The sequence below is a fragment of the Hyperoodon ampullatus genome, assembly GCF_949752795.1.
Source record: "Hyperoodon ampullatus genome assembly, chromosome: 19".
Classification (NCBI taxonomy): Eukaryota; Metazoa; Chordata; class Mammalia; order Artiodactyla; family Ziphiidae; genus Hyperoodon; species Hyperoodon ampullatus.
The window spans coordinates 11,426,519-11,442,133 of NC_136932.1; the positions used below are offsets into that span (position 1 = coordinate 11,426,519).

The 15,615-nt window shown below is 56.5% G+C and overlaps 2 protein-coding genes across 2 annotated transcripts in view; one reads left to right on the forward strand and one right to left on the reverse strand.

Moving 5' to 3' along the window:
• MAP3K3 (mitogen-activated protein kinase kinase kinase 3) overlaps positions 1-8,580 on the forward strand; it is a gene marked incomplete at its 3' end in the record, with an annotated part of 60,766 nt that extends 52,186 nt beyond the window's left edge. Inside the window, exons 9-17 of the mRNA XM_079725933.1 lie at positions 1,182-1,255; positions 3,355-3,422; positions 3,613-3,709; positions 4,351-4,538; positions 5,094-5,242; positions 5,863-5,994; positions 6,481-6,610; positions 6,977-7,154; positions 8,352-8,580. Of these exons, the coding sequence (XP_079582059.1) occupies positions 1,182-1,255; positions 3,355-3,422; positions 3,613-3,709; positions 4,351-4,538; positions 5,094-5,242; positions 5,863-5,994; positions 6,481-6,610; positions 6,977-7,154; positions 8,352-8,580 (1,245 nt within the window). The remainder of the gene's footprint in view (positions 1-1,181; positions 1,256-3,354; positions 3,423-3,612; positions 3,710-4,350; positions 4,539-5,093; positions 5,243-5,862; positions 5,995-6,480; positions 6,611-6,976; positions 7,155-8,351) is intronic.
• Positions 8,581-13,351: 4,771 nt separating this feature from the next.
• On the reverse strand, positions 13,352-15,070 carry LIMD2 (LIM domain containing 2; the record flags this gene model as incomplete). The annotated part of the gene is made up of 5 exons (XM_079724946.1): positions 14,955-15,070; positions 14,056-14,150; positions 13,826-13,870; positions 13,607-13,746; positions 13,352-13,511 (listed from the first exon to the last, which is right to left on the reverse strand). Exons 2-5 carry the CDS (start codon positions 14,095-14,097, stop codon positions 13,352-13,354), a joined length of 387 nt encoding a protein of 128 aa, XP_079581072.1. The 5' UTR covers positions 14,098-14,150; positions 14,955-15,070.
• Positions 15,071-15,615: the final 545 nt, after the last annotated feature.

Consider the following 15,615-nt stretch of genomic DNA (forward strand, 5'->3'; position numbering starts at 1 on the left):
ATTTTACTAGCACAACATAACTTCCTTCACTTCCTCTTTGACTTCTGCAGCACTGTCCTAAAGAGGCTCCTTTTTTTTTTTACAGAAGCCTTCACGGGGTTCAGTGTATTTCCCACAGGCCTCTCTTGAACCTTTGGTATTCTTCCGCCTTCATCACACCTGTCATGTTGTTATACTTACTCATTCTCTCTTCTTCTGTTATCTGATCTAACTTCGCCAAATATGTACTTAATGGTTTGGGAGCAATTCTTTCCCATGTTGGTTTTATCCTCTTGGGGAAATCCTATATCCTTAGCAAGATTTTTGGGATTTTACTTTTCAATTAATTTGCCTTGATCGGCAGTTTAAAAATCATATATGACAATGTATGAGTGACAATATGGGTGAGGTGGACTCCAGCATTAAATGGGAAGAGATAATTTGAGATGGAAACCAATTTTATGGAAGTTGTTCATGAATTTTCATGGTTCTGATACTCTGCTTCCCTATGTAATGTTTAACTTTGGATCTCAAATAATAAATTCTCTGATAGTGAATACCCCCCATAGGCAAAATGAAGGGGAGATTAGTTGGAGAAAAAGCTAATCTGAAGGCTTTTTGTTACTGCATCTGACCAAGGGCCAGAGAAACATTTTAACTTACATAGATACTTACTGGCTGTGCAGGAGAACCAGGAACTGGGAAATTTTTGTTCTGTGTCAGCTGTGTACTAACTAGTTTCATGACTTCAGACAATTCTCCTAACCTTTCTAGACCTGCAGTGGCTTGTCTGTGAAATGAGGGCAATAAAATTATGAATTGTAAATTATAAATTGTGGAGTGTAAACAGAAGCATTATGGTCCCACCCAAATGCACTGGAAGCCTCTGCAGGGTAGGACCATCTCCAGCACCAGGCTCCAGCATTCACAAGCCAAGAAAATGTCAACAAGAGAAGCAGCGTCTCTGCTTTGCTCTCCTGGCAGAGCTCCTTGGGATGCCAGCCAGGCATTTTTCTCACTCCTGGAAACTTGCCTTTCAGACTGCGGGGGAGAATGGTACCTTCCTAACCATTCTTCCCACTGCCCTGGCGGAGAAAGGGCACCTTCAAATTTTGGAAAAGGAAAAGGACCATTTGCTGGCCTTGGCTGGGTCACCTGGCTGGGATTGGGGCTGGGGTTTTATTGTATGACTTGCCTTGCAGATGCTGGATCCCCTGAGCAGTGCTGAAAATTCCTTGTCAGGAAGCTGCCAGTCCTTGGACAGGTCTGCAGACAGGTATGAGACTGTGGCTGGTTCGGGAGTTAGTGCATAGGCATTTTTGGAACTGATGAGCTGAGGAAATGGAGTCAGCTAGTGTGTGTGTCCCTGAACTACACAATGGTCTGCAGGCCCATGGTTAAAACGTCATGCTTCTGGGAAAGAAACCTCTCGCTAGCACTCCTAGCCCTCTCCTTAATTTTCCAAACAGGGAGAATGTTATGTTTGTATAATTAGATGAATGTAGTAGGTTATAATAGCAGCTCACATGTATTAAATGCTTGCTCTGTTGTTCCAAGCACTTTACATGTTTTGACTTCCCACATAACACATGCTGCCCTTGTACCCTTAGCCTCATTGCTGAGATCTGGACGACCTTCAATGCTTGGGGGACAAAACTGAATTATCACCTTTGGGTTTACTTTCTTTTTTTTTCTCCAAGTCTTTCTGGTGGAATAAGAAACTGGGATATAAAAACCAGAAAACAAGATATTCAGACTGCCTAGCTTACCACACTGCATGCTTGGTGTGTAATCTTGTTCTTACACTTTGGGAGGCAACAAGCGTCATCCTTTACACACCACATGGTTCTGTGGAGCTGGTTTGCCCGTCAGCGGGGTGGGTGTTTGGAGGTGGCTTTGGCACCTATCATTGGCCACCTATCATTGGTGGCTTTGTCATATCTATCATTGATGTAGCCAGTCTCTCTCCTTGACCTTATTATGCTCAAGAGCACATTTTGACCACGTCTGGCTGGACTTAGGACTGTGGTCAGAGGCTAAGGAACAGTTCTGGGGATTTTCTTTTCTTTCTGTAACTGATTAATTGCTCACAGGGGTAATCACCTTGTGACCATGGCCGGATTTGTACCGTGTCTCTCCTAACAGACCTGTGAGCTGCTGAGTGTGGTCTCCCCTCTAGGTATCATAGAACAGTCACAGTTGCTTATTGGCATCCAATCTGCAGCCTTATTTTAGGCTTGCTTTCCAACCAAAAGAGTAAGAAGGCAGGGCTTCCCTGGTGGCGCAGTGGTTGAGAGTCCGCCTGCCGATGCAGGGGTCACGGGTTCGTGCCCCAGTCCGGGAAGATCCCACATGCCGTGGAGCGGCTGGGCCTGTGAGCCATGGCCGCTGAGCCTGCGCGTCCGGAGCCTGTGCTCCGCAACGGGAGAGGCCACAACAGTGAGAGGCCCGTGTACCGCAAAAAAACAAAAAAAAAAAAGTAAGAAGGCACAGGTGAAAGTGCCAGAGTTGCTGCCGCAACCTGAGAGCTCTGCCAGGACAGGAACTGACTCTGGCTTTGAACTCTCTTCTAAGCTTTGTGGCCACGCTGGTGGGGGAGGGGAGCTGCGGGACAGGACCACAGAAGGTCTAGCAGTTGGGAAGTAGGGGACAGCCCCTGCATCACTGCCTTGAGAGTTTCTGACCTATGACCTTTTCAAAAGGCACTCTCACATGAGGGAAAGAACCGTTCAGGTGGATGCTGGGAAAGATAACTCACTTGATTCTTGAATTTTTCCTCTGTCCCTCCAATGCTTTGTTTTCTTCTCCTTGGGAGTCAGACTCAGTGACCTGGACTTTACTTCCTTGAGGGCCAGCGTAACCTAAGGTCAGAGCTTTCATCTTCCCTTCACGGGATCTGGAGCCATATAGACCCAGCTCCACCAAATATTAGTTGAATAGTTTTGGACAAGCCCTTTAACCTCTCTATTCCTGTTTTCCACGTCTCTAAAATGGGACGGTGGTGATTAGTCTGAAAGGATGATGCTGTTGCTATCTTTATTACTGCGCTGGGCAAGGGACTTTGTGCAGCTCTTCCCTTGTCACCAAGGTGGGAGGAAAGGGTAAGATAAAGCGCTGTGCAGCCAGGGTGGAGGTCGGTAGCACTGGAGGGCTTCATTATTCAGGACCCCGTCAGATGTGGGCCTCAGACTAGTGGAGAGAAAGTAGTAGGCTGAGGAAAGGGCTGTTTCTCTCCAACTCTGCTTCCTACCATGCAATGACATGTGTGGGAAGGAGCTAGGAGAAGCAGTCTGTGTGAGTATCCTGCCTTCTGCCCTGTTGAGCTGCTTTGGAGGTACCCTGAAGTCTACTTTGTGATTCATTTTGTTTTTCTAGCCCATCCTTCCGGAAATCACGAATGTCCCGAGCCCAGAGCTTCCCAGACAACAGACAGGAATTCTCGGGTGAGTTCTCCAGAGCCTGGGTGAGCACTGCGGGGTGTCCGGGTGGGGCTGCAGGCAGTCTGCTTTTTGATGGCTGAGCTGGGAAGAGAGGCCAGGGCTTGCTGCTCTGAGGTCTCAGGTGACCTAGAGGCTTAAATGGATCACTAACATTGGCCTGTCGAGAAGCCAGTGATTCCTCTCTCCTACTCAGATCGGGAAACTCAGCTCTATGACAAAGGGGTCAAAGGTGGAACCTACCCCCGGCGCTACCACGTGTCCGTGCACCACAAGGACTACAATGATGGTGAGTGCGCCTCCACCCTGCCCCCTGCTGGCCACATCAGAAGGGATGTGGTTAAAGCTCCTCCAGGAAAAGCCACTGGAGCGGGTGGCCCAAGCACTCCAGGCCCCATGTTTCCTTTATTCCTGAGGAACTGTGCCCAGGCTTGAGGCAGTAGAGTCAGGGTTAAAAAAAAAAAAAAAAAAAAAAAAAGAGGGAGGCTGGTATTTGTAGACTGATGCTGCCTCTAGCAACTCTGTCCTTTGTCTGAGTGCACAGCGTGCTCCAGGGCGTCAGCTCTCCAACGCCCCCTTCTGCCTCACGCAGCAAACGGAATGGAGCTTCCTCAGAGGTTTAGGGTTAGGATGCCAAGGAAAATAGATCAGCCGTGGATTGGCCCTGCGAGTGATGTAGGACATAGGGGCCAGCCCTATGCTTTCGCTTTGGCTAGGTTTCCCTAAACCATCTGGCTGCTTGCTAATTCCTGCTTTTGTCCTGATTCTCAGGATGCTTGAGACATTAGCCATTCTGGCACGAGTCAGGTGGGAGGGCAGATAGGTTCTAGAGAGCTCGCCCAACTGGAGCTGCTGTTATGGCCTGGTTTGCACATTCAGCCTGTGGCCAGGGGTCTGACTTGCTCTATTCTGGCCCCTGCAACCCTTCAGGCAGAAGAACATTTCCCCGAATACGACGTCATCAAGGCAACCTGTTCACCCTGGTGCCCTCCAGCCGCTCCCTGAGCACAAATGGCGAGAACATGGGCCTGGCAGTGCAGTACCTGGACCCCCGAGGGCGCCTGCGGAGTGCGGACAGTGAGAACGCCCTCTCTGTGCAGGAGAGGAACGTGCCAACCAAGTGTGAGGAGTGGGCCCTGGCCAGGTGGAGGCTGCCCAGGGGATGCTCAGACCAACTGCAGGGCGGGAGGCCAGCGGGTCCACTGGGGCTGTTCGGCTCAGCAGTTGGCAGCTCTGGCCCATCCGCACCCAGTGGAAGAGCCCGAGGGTGGGCAGCAGATCCCCTGGACCTTAGTCCTCACTCCACTGTTGTGTGACAAGCCACTTCTCTCTGGCCTTTAGTTTTTCCATGTTTAAACTGAAGAGCAGTCTCCTTAATCCCTAATGAGATCCATAATGAGATATGAGATATTTGGGGGCCTTGGAAGTATGAAGGTATTTAATCAATTCACATGAACATTTAACCACTATTTTAGCCAATCCTCTGCTTCTCAGGCCTTGGGCCTTAAGGTCTGATTGACCAGGGCACTGAGCCTGTTCCAGATGGGTGTGGAGATGCTATGCTGAGACATGTGATGATGCCGGGTGAGGGGGCAGCTCGGGCCTCTGTAGGATGAGGCAGGATATCGGTAACTAAGTGCACGAACTCTAATGCTCTTTCCTTCTGTTCTCCTGTAGCTCCCAGTGCCCCCATCAATTGGCGCCGGGGGAAGCTCCTGGGCCAGGGTGCCTTTGGCAGGGTCTATTTGTGCTATGATGTGGACACAGGACGAGAACTTGCTTCCAAGCAGGTCCAGTTTGACCCAGACAGTCCTGAGACAAGCAAGGTACTGCCTTCCCCATGGTCTGACGTCCAGTTCCTCCCTCTCAAGAAAATACCTGTCTCGTTGCACAGATTGCTCGAGATGCTACAGGTTGCTTCTCCCATCATTCTTCCTCCCAGGCTCCCTTGCTGTTGACCCTGGCCCAGGGGAGAGATTGGGTATGAGGAACTGAGTTGGTGCCAAAGTACCAAGCAACCCAAACTGGGAGGTGATGGGCAGTGCTACAAAGAGCAGTACCTGCCCTACCCTCACCAAACAGATGCCTCTCTCTCCCAGCTCTCAGACCAGGAAGGAGCCTGTCTTTGGAGCTTAGCTTTGGATGTGACCTTCATTCCAGTTTGAGTGGACAAATACAGCAGTTATCTAAACTGCTGAGTTGCACCCACAAACCCGTCTCCCACCCCACTGTCTGCTGTCTTCCAGCCTGGGAATGCCACCATCCCAAGGCTTAGCCAGCATTGTGGACAAGGGCCAAACAGTTGAGAGTCCCCCCTTTTCTCCAGCTGAAGTTCCCAAGGCAGACAGACTCCTCTGAGGCTACTGACTAGGGCAAGCTGAGCTGATCCTAGGCAGGTGGAACCAGGGCCCTGAAAGCCTAGGTGACAACTAGGCCTCTCCCCTAGGAGGTGAGTGCACTGGAGTGCGAGATCCAGTTGCTGAAGAACTTGCAGCACGAGCGCATAGTGCAGTACTATGGCTGCCTGCGGGACCGTGCCGAGAAGACTCTGACCATCTTCATGGAGTACATGCCGGGGGTATGTTCCCCAGATGCATGTGGGACACACAGGAGAGGACCTCTGCTGGGGCTGGGGGCTGTGGAGGAGGGGTCCCTTTGACATGGGTCTGATTACCTGAGACTCCAGAGGCTCAGGGGGGAAAGTGAGGCAGTGGCAGGACTAGGAGTCAGCAGGCCCTGCGTCTGGCTGCAGTGATGGTGCGGGGTGAGAAGAGTCCCAGGCCACCCTAACCTGAGGCTTACAGGGCAGTGGCACTGTCCAGTAAGTAGCGCTTTTACCTGGAGTAGACAGACCTCCCTTCTGGATTTGGGTCATCCGTTGCTTGAGGAAAGGACTGTCTCAGACTTTTCTCCAAGCTGCCTGACAGCCCCTAGCAAAGTGCCTGGCACATCACAAATGGGGATCGGAAGAATCACTCCTTTGCCAAATGCTAGGGGCTGGAAGTAGCCTTGCCCCTTCCCAACACCTTCCTGCAGTGACTCCCTCTGACTCCTGTGGCTTTAGGGCTCAGTGAAAGACCAGTTGAAGGCCTACGGAGCTCTGACAGAGAGTGTGACCCGAAAATACACCCGGCAGATCCTGGAGGGCATGTCCTACCTGCACAGTAACATGATTGTTCACCGGGACATCAAGGGTAAGCATGGGCGGCTGTGTGGTCCCCGTGACCTAGTTACCTGGGAACTTTGGACCGGGTCATTTTGAACTTTCTGAAAAGTGGAACCCTCATTGCTTCCTTGGGGGATTGGCATGAATATCAGTTGAGCAATTTGGGAAAATACTGTGAAGTGTGCTCTGCAGATGTCGGCCATGGTGATGACGGTTGGTGCTGTAGGGCTGAGGCTTCCCGTCACTAGCCTGTTTGTTCTGTGCAGTTCATGTCTAATTCGTGGTAGCCCCCCATCCTCCCCAGCAGCCCTTTGACCTGGGAGGGAGACAGAGGGAGGATGGTGGAAAGTGCCCAGGGGTCCAGGGTTGCAGCCTCTGCCCTTTCATGCCTTAGGAGCCAACATCCTCCGAGACTCTGCTGGGAATGTGAAGCTGGGGGACTTCGGGGCCAGCAAGCGCCTGCAGACCATCTGCATGTCAGGCACGGGCATGCGCTCAGTCACTGGCACACCCTACTGGATGAGCCCTGAGGTGATCAGCGGTGAGGGCTACGGAAGGAAGGCAGACGTGTGGTGAGCACTGGGGACGTGCTGGGACCCCATCTCCCTGTCTGGGCTGTAGTGGCTCCAACTTAGGAATGAGGCTTGGGGGCTTTGCAGTGTGGCAGGAGGGAGTGAGAACTCACCTCTGGCCAGCGAGGCCAGGTTGTAGGCTCCATGTGGGCAGAGGTGGTGGTGCCTGCAGCAGTACATACAGCAGATTCGCTGTGTTTTAACTCTGAATAGCAACTGTTTTGTTATCACTGAGAACTTGGCCATGGAAAACATCCCTGATGTTTGCTAAATCCCTGAAAGAACTAGGATCCAGTCTGAGGGCCTGGATCTCTCTCTAAACAGCAGCAGGCTTCCACTCCCTCCTAGTGCTCAGGTGGCTTGCACCTGCTCTACCTAACTTCATGTCCATACTCTGAAAGGGCCTGAAAGTTGTGAGAGCATCACTTCCTCTTAGAATGTTACTGTGGTGGGATGAATAATGGTCCCTGAAGATGTCCACATACTAATGCCAAAGGGATTAGTAAATGTTACCTGTAAATGTTACCTTATATGACAGTAAGGCCTTTGCAGATTAATTTAAGAACTTTGAGATGGGGAGATGATCCTGGATTATCCAGATGGGCTCAGTATAAGCACAAAGGTCCTTATAAAAGAAAGGCAGGATATCAGAGTGAGCAGTAAAAGGTGACAAAGGAAACAAGAGGTTGGAGTGACGCAAGGCAGGGGCCATGAACCAAGGAATGCAGGCAGCCTCTAGTAGCTGGAAAAGGCAGGGTAATGGATTCTCCTCTCAGAGCCTCCAGAAGAAACCATCCCACTGATACGTTGACTTTAGCCCAGTGAGACTCATTTTAGACTGCCGACCTCCAAAATGATAATAAATTTATGCCACTAGGTTCGTGGTAATTTGTTACAGCAGCAACAGGAACTAATACCATGACCTCAGAGCTCTTTCTGAACATGCTAAAGTGGTTCTCTTCCCCAATGTCAGGAAGCACCTGGGTGGGTGTAGGTTGATGAAGCCCACGTGGACGAAGCTGATGGGGCTTTGAAGCCTCTTCTGGCCTTGGGGACCCTCTACAGGGGTGTCAGCCGTCAGCTTGGCCTATCCTGTCTCAGTGTGTTCTGGGAAGGGCACCTCCTTTCACAACAGTGGGCAGGGCAGCTGGGAGCCTGGGGCAGGTTGAGGGGGTGACACTGGGGTTCTCTCTCCAGGAGCCTGGGCTGCACTGTGGTGGAGATGCTGACAGAGAAACCACCTTGGGCAGAGTATGAAGCCATGGCCGCCATTTTCAAGATTGCCACCCAGCCCACTAATCCTCAGCTGCCCTCCCACATCTCTGAGCACGGCCGGGACTTCCTGAGGCGCATTTTTGTGGAGGCCCGCCAGAGACCTTCGGCCGAGGAGCTGCTCACACACCACTTTGCACAGCTCGTGTACTGAGCTCTCAAGGCCACGCTGTTGCTGGCCGCCCCCTGCTGCATGGGTGACGGGCTGCTCTGGGGCTCAGCAAAATTGCTGCTTCTCCCAGGCAAGGCTGTGGACCACGGAGCTGCAGTCCAGCCAGCGTTGTCTGTGCCCTTCTGCTGCTGGGGCCCAGAGCCAGGTAGGGTGGCTGCAGCCTCACGGACTGGGAGCCCCCAGCCTGCCAGACCTGAAGCTCCAGCGTCCTAAGCTCAGCCTGGAGGGGAAGGGGCTAGCAACAGTGTGCGAGGCGCCGTGGGCCCCACCCTCGGCACTGTGTCCTGACACCGCAGTCAGCACCAGACCCCAGGGAGTCTGGGGGCACAGGATGGACACGAGGGTCTGAATAGTGTTACTTTCATTCAGAGTGTTATTTTGTTTCTTCTCCCCATGTCTGGAGACCACCAGGGCATCTCTGGGCTGGATGAGCCCACCCAAGCCTGAGGTAAAGCCCAGCATCCCGCAGCCAATGGAAAGCGGAGGCCTGGGCTGCGCTCCCCCCTGGAGCCCCAGGCCAGCTTTGCCAGTCCCTTTCCTTTACCAAAGATGAATGAAGCAAATGTTATGCTGCCTTATTCAGGGAAGGAGGAGCCTGTCCTGCCTGCCCCCATGACCCTGACCCCCTCCCACCCTCAAGCAGGGGCCTGAGATGTGGAACTGCCCCCACTGAGAGGGAGACCCAGTTTTGTCAATGCAATTGTCTCTGTTTTACAAGTTGGAGTCACTCTTATGCTGTACCCAGTTTCTAAACTGGAGACTTCGTGTGCCCTCTGGGCTCCGAGTACCCCTGCTCTGGGCTTGGGCCTTGGGCCAGATTGGAAAGAGCTGAAGGTCGTGGCCTTTGTGCGCCTGGCCTGGCACCTGTTCCCCTCCTGGGGCAGAGAGGAAGATGGACAACGCAGTGAAGGCATCTGAGCCAGCTGGCGACCGAGCGGGCCGTTCAGGGCAGCCAGGGGAGCCGTATCAGGCTGTCTGCGGGTTACGACCTGCTAGGCCAGAGCTCTCTCTGATGCCACCAGCTGTGTCCAAAACCGCAAAGCTCTGTTCCTCCTTGGCCAGCCTTGCTCATCCCCATGAGGTCTCAGCCTCTTTCCCTTGTTGCTCCTATGGGGGAGGAATGGCAGCAGGGGTCAGGGAGCCAGTATCTCCAAGCAGCTTAGAGTTGGCCTTATTTACCTCAGCCTGGGCGCTGGTCCTTTCTTCCGGCCCCTCCCCTCCAAAAATGTGCCTATTGCTAGAGCTCCTCCCTCTCCAACACCCAGTTTCCTTGGGAGTTGTCATTAAAGGAAAAAAAAAAAAAAAAGCCAGTGCCCAGGGATGGGTGTCTCCAAGGAGCTGGGGATTAGCGCCAGGCAGCTCATTGCCAGCCTTGCCCACTTCCCCACGGGCACCAGAACAAGCCAAAGCCTTCGTTGTATGTTGACGATGCACTTTTATGAATGTAGTTTCTATCGCTGTTTTTAGCCTTTTCACATCATGTAATGTGAGGCCTTGTACTTGTTAATTTATATCTCAGATCATATTTGATGGTTTTTATATATATCAATTCTAGACTGTTACAGGTGATGGACGCCTCAAGAGAGAGAAGAGAAAATGAAAGCAGCTGGTTTTGCAGGAATGTGTGTTGCACGGTGCCAGTTGGGCCTGGGCCCCTCTGTTTCCATCCTTTTCCCCCAGGGGTCTCTGTCAGGCACCCCCAGGCGGGCGCTCTGAAGACACTGAGCATGTGCTCCTGCCTCCACCTTGGCTCTTGCCCAGGGTGGGGACTGGCCCCTTGCCTCGACCAAAGCTGCCGAGCGGCAGCTCGGCCTCTCCACGACCCCGTCCTGATGGCTGTAGCACTCTTCTTGGGCCCACACCCCCGCTCCCAGTCCCTGACCCCCACCAGGAAACGGCGTGGTGCCGGTGCCGACAAGATGAGACGACTCTGTGTCCCAGGTTCAGGCTCTCACAGAGCCCCACCCCCCCGGGGTCTTGCCGCACAGGGAATGTTTTTAAAAATGAATTTGCGAACAAGCCAACAAATCCTACACTCCAAAAAACCACGACCCTGATTTTTTGTGTGCCAAAAACTGTGGACATGCTGGCTCAGCATCCTCAGGACCAAGCTGTTGCTTAATTTTAATTTATTGTTTTTTTATTAAATAATCTAGATGAAAAGTTGTGGGGCCTAAGATGGCCTGGCCCAAAGGATCTGAAGGGCCGTCTCCTAGCAGCCCCAGGCTGGCTGTGGGAAGGGCCTGCCACCACTTGCTCATCAGTCCGTGGGGTATGTCAGCCTTGGCCAGCCCGACACGGAGAGGCCAGGGCTGGGGACAGTCCACACTCCACCACCCTCCTGCCCCTCCTGCCCACACCCCAGCTCTGTGTCTGTGTCTGAATTGTGGATCGTGCAGAAGAACCTGCAGCCATAGTTATTTTGACTATATCTTGACCGAGGGCTTGCAGTGCAAAGCCAGGCCAGTGTCGTGCATTACTTACAATAAAAGGGATCATTTATACCCAAGGGGTCCTGTGGCAGTGCTTTTGGTTGGGGGGGCGTGGAGGGAATAGGTGTTTACCTGGGAGAAGCTGGGTATGGCGCCTGGCAACAAGCTTGCCTCCCTTAGCAGATGAGAACTTGAAATGACTCCAAGAGGGGTCCTGGGATGGTGCGACTTGGCTGGTACCACTGCTAGCTCAGAAGTGGCTCCCTCTCTTCCCCACCTTCCTCGGAGCTCTGCCGAGGGTGGTTCTACCACAGCTGACTCACTGAGGTGGCACTGTCAGCTCACCTGACCCGAGTTTCAATGTGGCTCAGTTTCTGGGACCTTTGTGGCATCCACTGGTCTTGCCAGCCCAGGGAAGGACTCACCTGAGTCGTATCCTTGCAGGGCAGGGATCGGGCACCTCCAGGAGCCACCTTTCTGATAGCTCCCTCAGGGCTATCTGCTGCTGTTGCTTAGCTCGGAGCAGAGAAAGACCATCCTTGTCCCCATCTGAGGCCTCTGGTGCAGACGTTGGACCTGCCCCGAGTGAGGCTCTCAGCAGCCCTCCTCACGCTCTGAGGACCCAGGCTCGGGGTGCCAACTCTGCTTGCTGTTAGCTCTGCCATTTCCAGGGGCAACATAGCACAGTGGCCTGCCCACCTGCTATCGGAGTTTGAGGCCCAGCTCCCTGCCCTGTGCTATGGGCATAAGGTCACTTAGGACCTTAAGGACGTATATGGGGTGGATGTAGCAAATCCCCCAGGAGTCTGCCCTCTTGTTCCACCAATTCACAGAGTCCACAGGCAGTTGGGGGAAATCAGGATGGTTGGGTCTGGGGCAGGACAAGCCAGACATCCTGCCTGTATTCTGCTGGGGTGGGGGTGGGGGTGGGGGTGGGGGTGGGGGCAGGGGGGGATCTTAGATCCTCCAAGCTTGCCTTGTTTGCTCTGTTGTAAACTGTTGTCCCCTCAGAAGAGCAGGTGAGCTGTTTCTCCTTAGACTGCTTGGGACGGTGACCACGGCTGCCCCCTTCCCTGGAGCTTGAGAAAGCAGGAGGAAGAGGACAGATGGGGAAAGGGCACAGAGACTAGGAGACCTTTGATACAAATTGCTGGATCTGCTGGTTCCCACCATGCCTTCCTGAATTCCAGGGCAAAGGGGGCTCAGGCGAGGACTCAGCAAAAGGATTCTGTCTTGTACCCCAACATACGGAAGCGCAGCAAGGCGCAGCACCATTACCCACTGACGGCCTGAGCTTAAGCAACACAGACTGAGGGGCAAAGTGGAGTTCAGTCATCAGACACTCTGGGTTTGACAGCATGAAGACCTGGCTGGGAAGCGCACCCCCTTTTCTCAGGCTGCCCAGTGTTCATTCCCCTGACACCCATCACCACTAGCCCCCCACCACCAATCAAGGCCAGGGGTGCTTTGGGCTGACCCTGTCCCCCTTCACTTCTGTGTGGTGACTCTGTTCCTGCCACAAACCCCCCATCAGGCCACATAATACAGAGTCAGGATCTGTTGAAACGTGTTTAAAACAGGGTTGATTACAACAGTCAAAACCGGCAGAAATGGAAGAAGAGGGGAACGTGACCCTGCCAGCTCCCCACCAGTCTCTGTGGCTCTCAGCCTGGCCGGTGCTTTAGCTTCTGCTGCTTCCGTGGTGTGGGATGGTCCCAAGCCCTAATGGGCATGCCCTGCCTCGCCTTGGGGGTAGGGGTGGGGGTGGGGGGTGGGGGGAGGGCGGGGTTATTCCACTTTCCCTCCCCTCCCCCACTGGGTCCTGGTGGGCATTTGGAGAGACCCAGCAGGGGGCACCCTGGCTCACCTTCCTGCAGTCTCCATGGCTCAGGACCAGGCTAAGGGCAGAGGTAGATGGGGAGATGTGGGGGCCACACAGGGCCCTGGGTGGCAGTGAGGGAGCTTGGGACCCTGAGGGGGGCATGCTGACTCCTTGCTGGAGAAAAGGCACCTAGATAGGGAAGCTGGGTTGGGGAGCCTTCCCAGGGGGCCGTGGGGTGAGGTGGGGTAGGCTGGAAGCAGCAGGAAGCGGGCTGGTGAGCAAAGCCCAGTCCTGGTTCCCTAACCCCCCCACCCACTGAGGGAGAAGGAGGGAATCCCGCGGCAGAGCCCTGCCCCCAAGACCCTCTGACCGAGCAAGACGGCCTCATCCCCTTCCCACCTGCCCCCGCCGGGGCCCGGTCCAACCTCTCTCCCACCCTGCCCGCTGCCTGCTCCAGGCCCTCGACGGAGGAAGGAGGGAGTGGACGGTGAGAGGGGCCTCAGGCTGTCTTGGTGCCGGGGTCCACCTCCTTGTGGGCCCAGAGCTCCTTGTGCTGCTTCCGGCCGAAGCCTTCGTCGTAGTTGCCTTTGCTCTTAAACAGCTGCTGAAAGTGGGGTTTGCAGTAAAATTCCCCGTGCAGCGCCGCGTAGCTGCCCAGGCTGTAGAAGCAGAACAGCTGCGGTCAGGTCGGGTCGGGTCGGGTCGGGTCGGGTCAGGTCAGGAAGGCCAGGGCGGGGGTAGGGGAAGGGCGCACCTGAGCTTGGTGTGGCAGTGCTTGCAGCAGAAGCAAGAGTTGTGGAAAATAAGCTTGTCGGCCACCAGCCGCTCCATGGGGTACACGGTCTTCTGGCAGGCAGCGCAGGTCTCCTTCACCTGGGCGCGAAGGCTGAAGGACTGTTCCGGGAGAGACCCCATCAGGGGCCTGACCCGCGACCAGCCCGCCCTCCCGCACACCCCAGCCTCAGGGCCCTACCTTGGAGCGCTGAACCGCGCTGCTGCCACTGCCACCTTTGGCTTCCTGAGGGAGAGGGCAGGCGGGGCAGGGTCAGCTGAGGAGGGCCCCAGACCATCACCAGCCCACATCCCAGGGACACTCAGGAGGAGGGGAAGGGAGACAGGCAAACACGCCAGTTCGGCACGCCTTTACCCTCAGGCCAGACACCTGCGGGAATGGAGTGCCCTCCCACCCAGCTGAGCACCTACGTGGGAGGGGGTGGCCTGGGTGGCTCCTGCAGCCTGGAACATGGCTCGCTGGCGGCGATGGAGGCCCCGTGTGGAGCCGCGGCACCCGCTAGGTTCTGCAAGGGGAAGTCGGTTGAGAGGGCCCCACAAGCCCTTCCCCAGCCCGCAGGGTGGGGGTGGGGTGTTTACAGGCAAGGGGCTGGGGGGCCGTGGTTGGGACTTTCCCTAAGTCATTTCCTGTTGCTCTGGGTCTTGCCACTTCCGCCCCTCACCCACCTCCCCCTTGGCCCGCTCGTCCCCCACGGGGCTCCGTAGGGGGCAGGGGTCCCTGAGTGGAACCATGTGTCGGGGAAAGAACAGTTAGCTGGCAGCGGCTGGGGGAGGGGCTCCGTGCAGCAGCCGGAGCGCTTCGCGAACCAGGACCCCGCCTGGAGCGAGGGGAGGTCAGGAGAGGGCGGGCCCTGGGGGGGAGGGGGGCGCGGCCAGAATCCGCTGCCCCGGCCTGACCCCGGCCCGACCCTCCCCAGAGCGGGGCTGAGGCGCGGGGCTGAGGCGCGGGGCCTCGGGCGGTCCTCGCTCGGCCGACCCAGCCCCTGGACAGCGCTCGCGGGCCGAGCCGCCCGCCCCGCCCGGCCGAGCCGCCGCCCGCGCACCCAGCTCCTCCGTCCCGATCCCGCGTACCGGACCCCAGACCCGGGACCCCCGCGGGTCCAGCCGAGGGGACCTCGGCCCCGCCTCTGTCTGGAGGCCGGACCCGGAGGGCGGACGCTGGCCTCGGGGCCACGGGCGAGCGCGACGGGTTGAGGCGCTCGGCGTCGGGACCCCGTGGGCGGCGGCCCTCGCGCCCACAGCCCCCACCTGGGCCGCCCGGATTGCGAGCGTGATGTCGGCCCCTCCCCTGGCCCGCCCGCGGGTCTCACCGGGCCCCGGCCTGGGCCGCGGGGCGGGGGTCGGTCTCCGGGGAACGCCTCGGGTGCGAGAAGTGCGCGGGCGCGAGCTACCGCCGCTGCCTATGGTCCCCGAGCGGCCGCGGCCGCCGCCGCCGCCTTATTGCGGCGCCGCCCCCGCCGGCCCCCGCCCCGCGCCCGCCCATTGGCTCCGCAGCGCCCGGAGCCGCCTCCGGGGCCCCGGCGCCGCCGCCGACCCCCTTTCTGCGCTTTGTCTTCCCCTCGCTTGGCGTTCCCCGCCTTTGTCTGCACCCAGCGCCGACCCCGCTCTCCCAGCGCTCCGCACCGCCCCTCGGCCTTCGCGCTCACCGTCCTCGCGAAACCGGCCGCCCCGTCGGCCCGCTTCGGACAGAGGGAGGGACCGGAGCTGGAGAACCCGCGCCGCGGGCCTCGGGCCAGGGGCGAGTCCAGGTGGAGCTGACTGGGGTTGCGGGACAAATGGCGCTCCTGACGAGGCCCTCGCGGCGGAAAAGGATAACCCGGCGCGTCTGGGCCTTTCGCTGCCTCCATTTCCCCGCTCCGTGGGCCCTGCGGCACGAAGGACCCGCGGGGGCCGCCCCGGAGGCCCGCCCAGCGTCCCCGTGCGGCTCCCACGCCCCCTCGGGCTCCGAGTCCTCCCGCCGCCGAGGAAGAT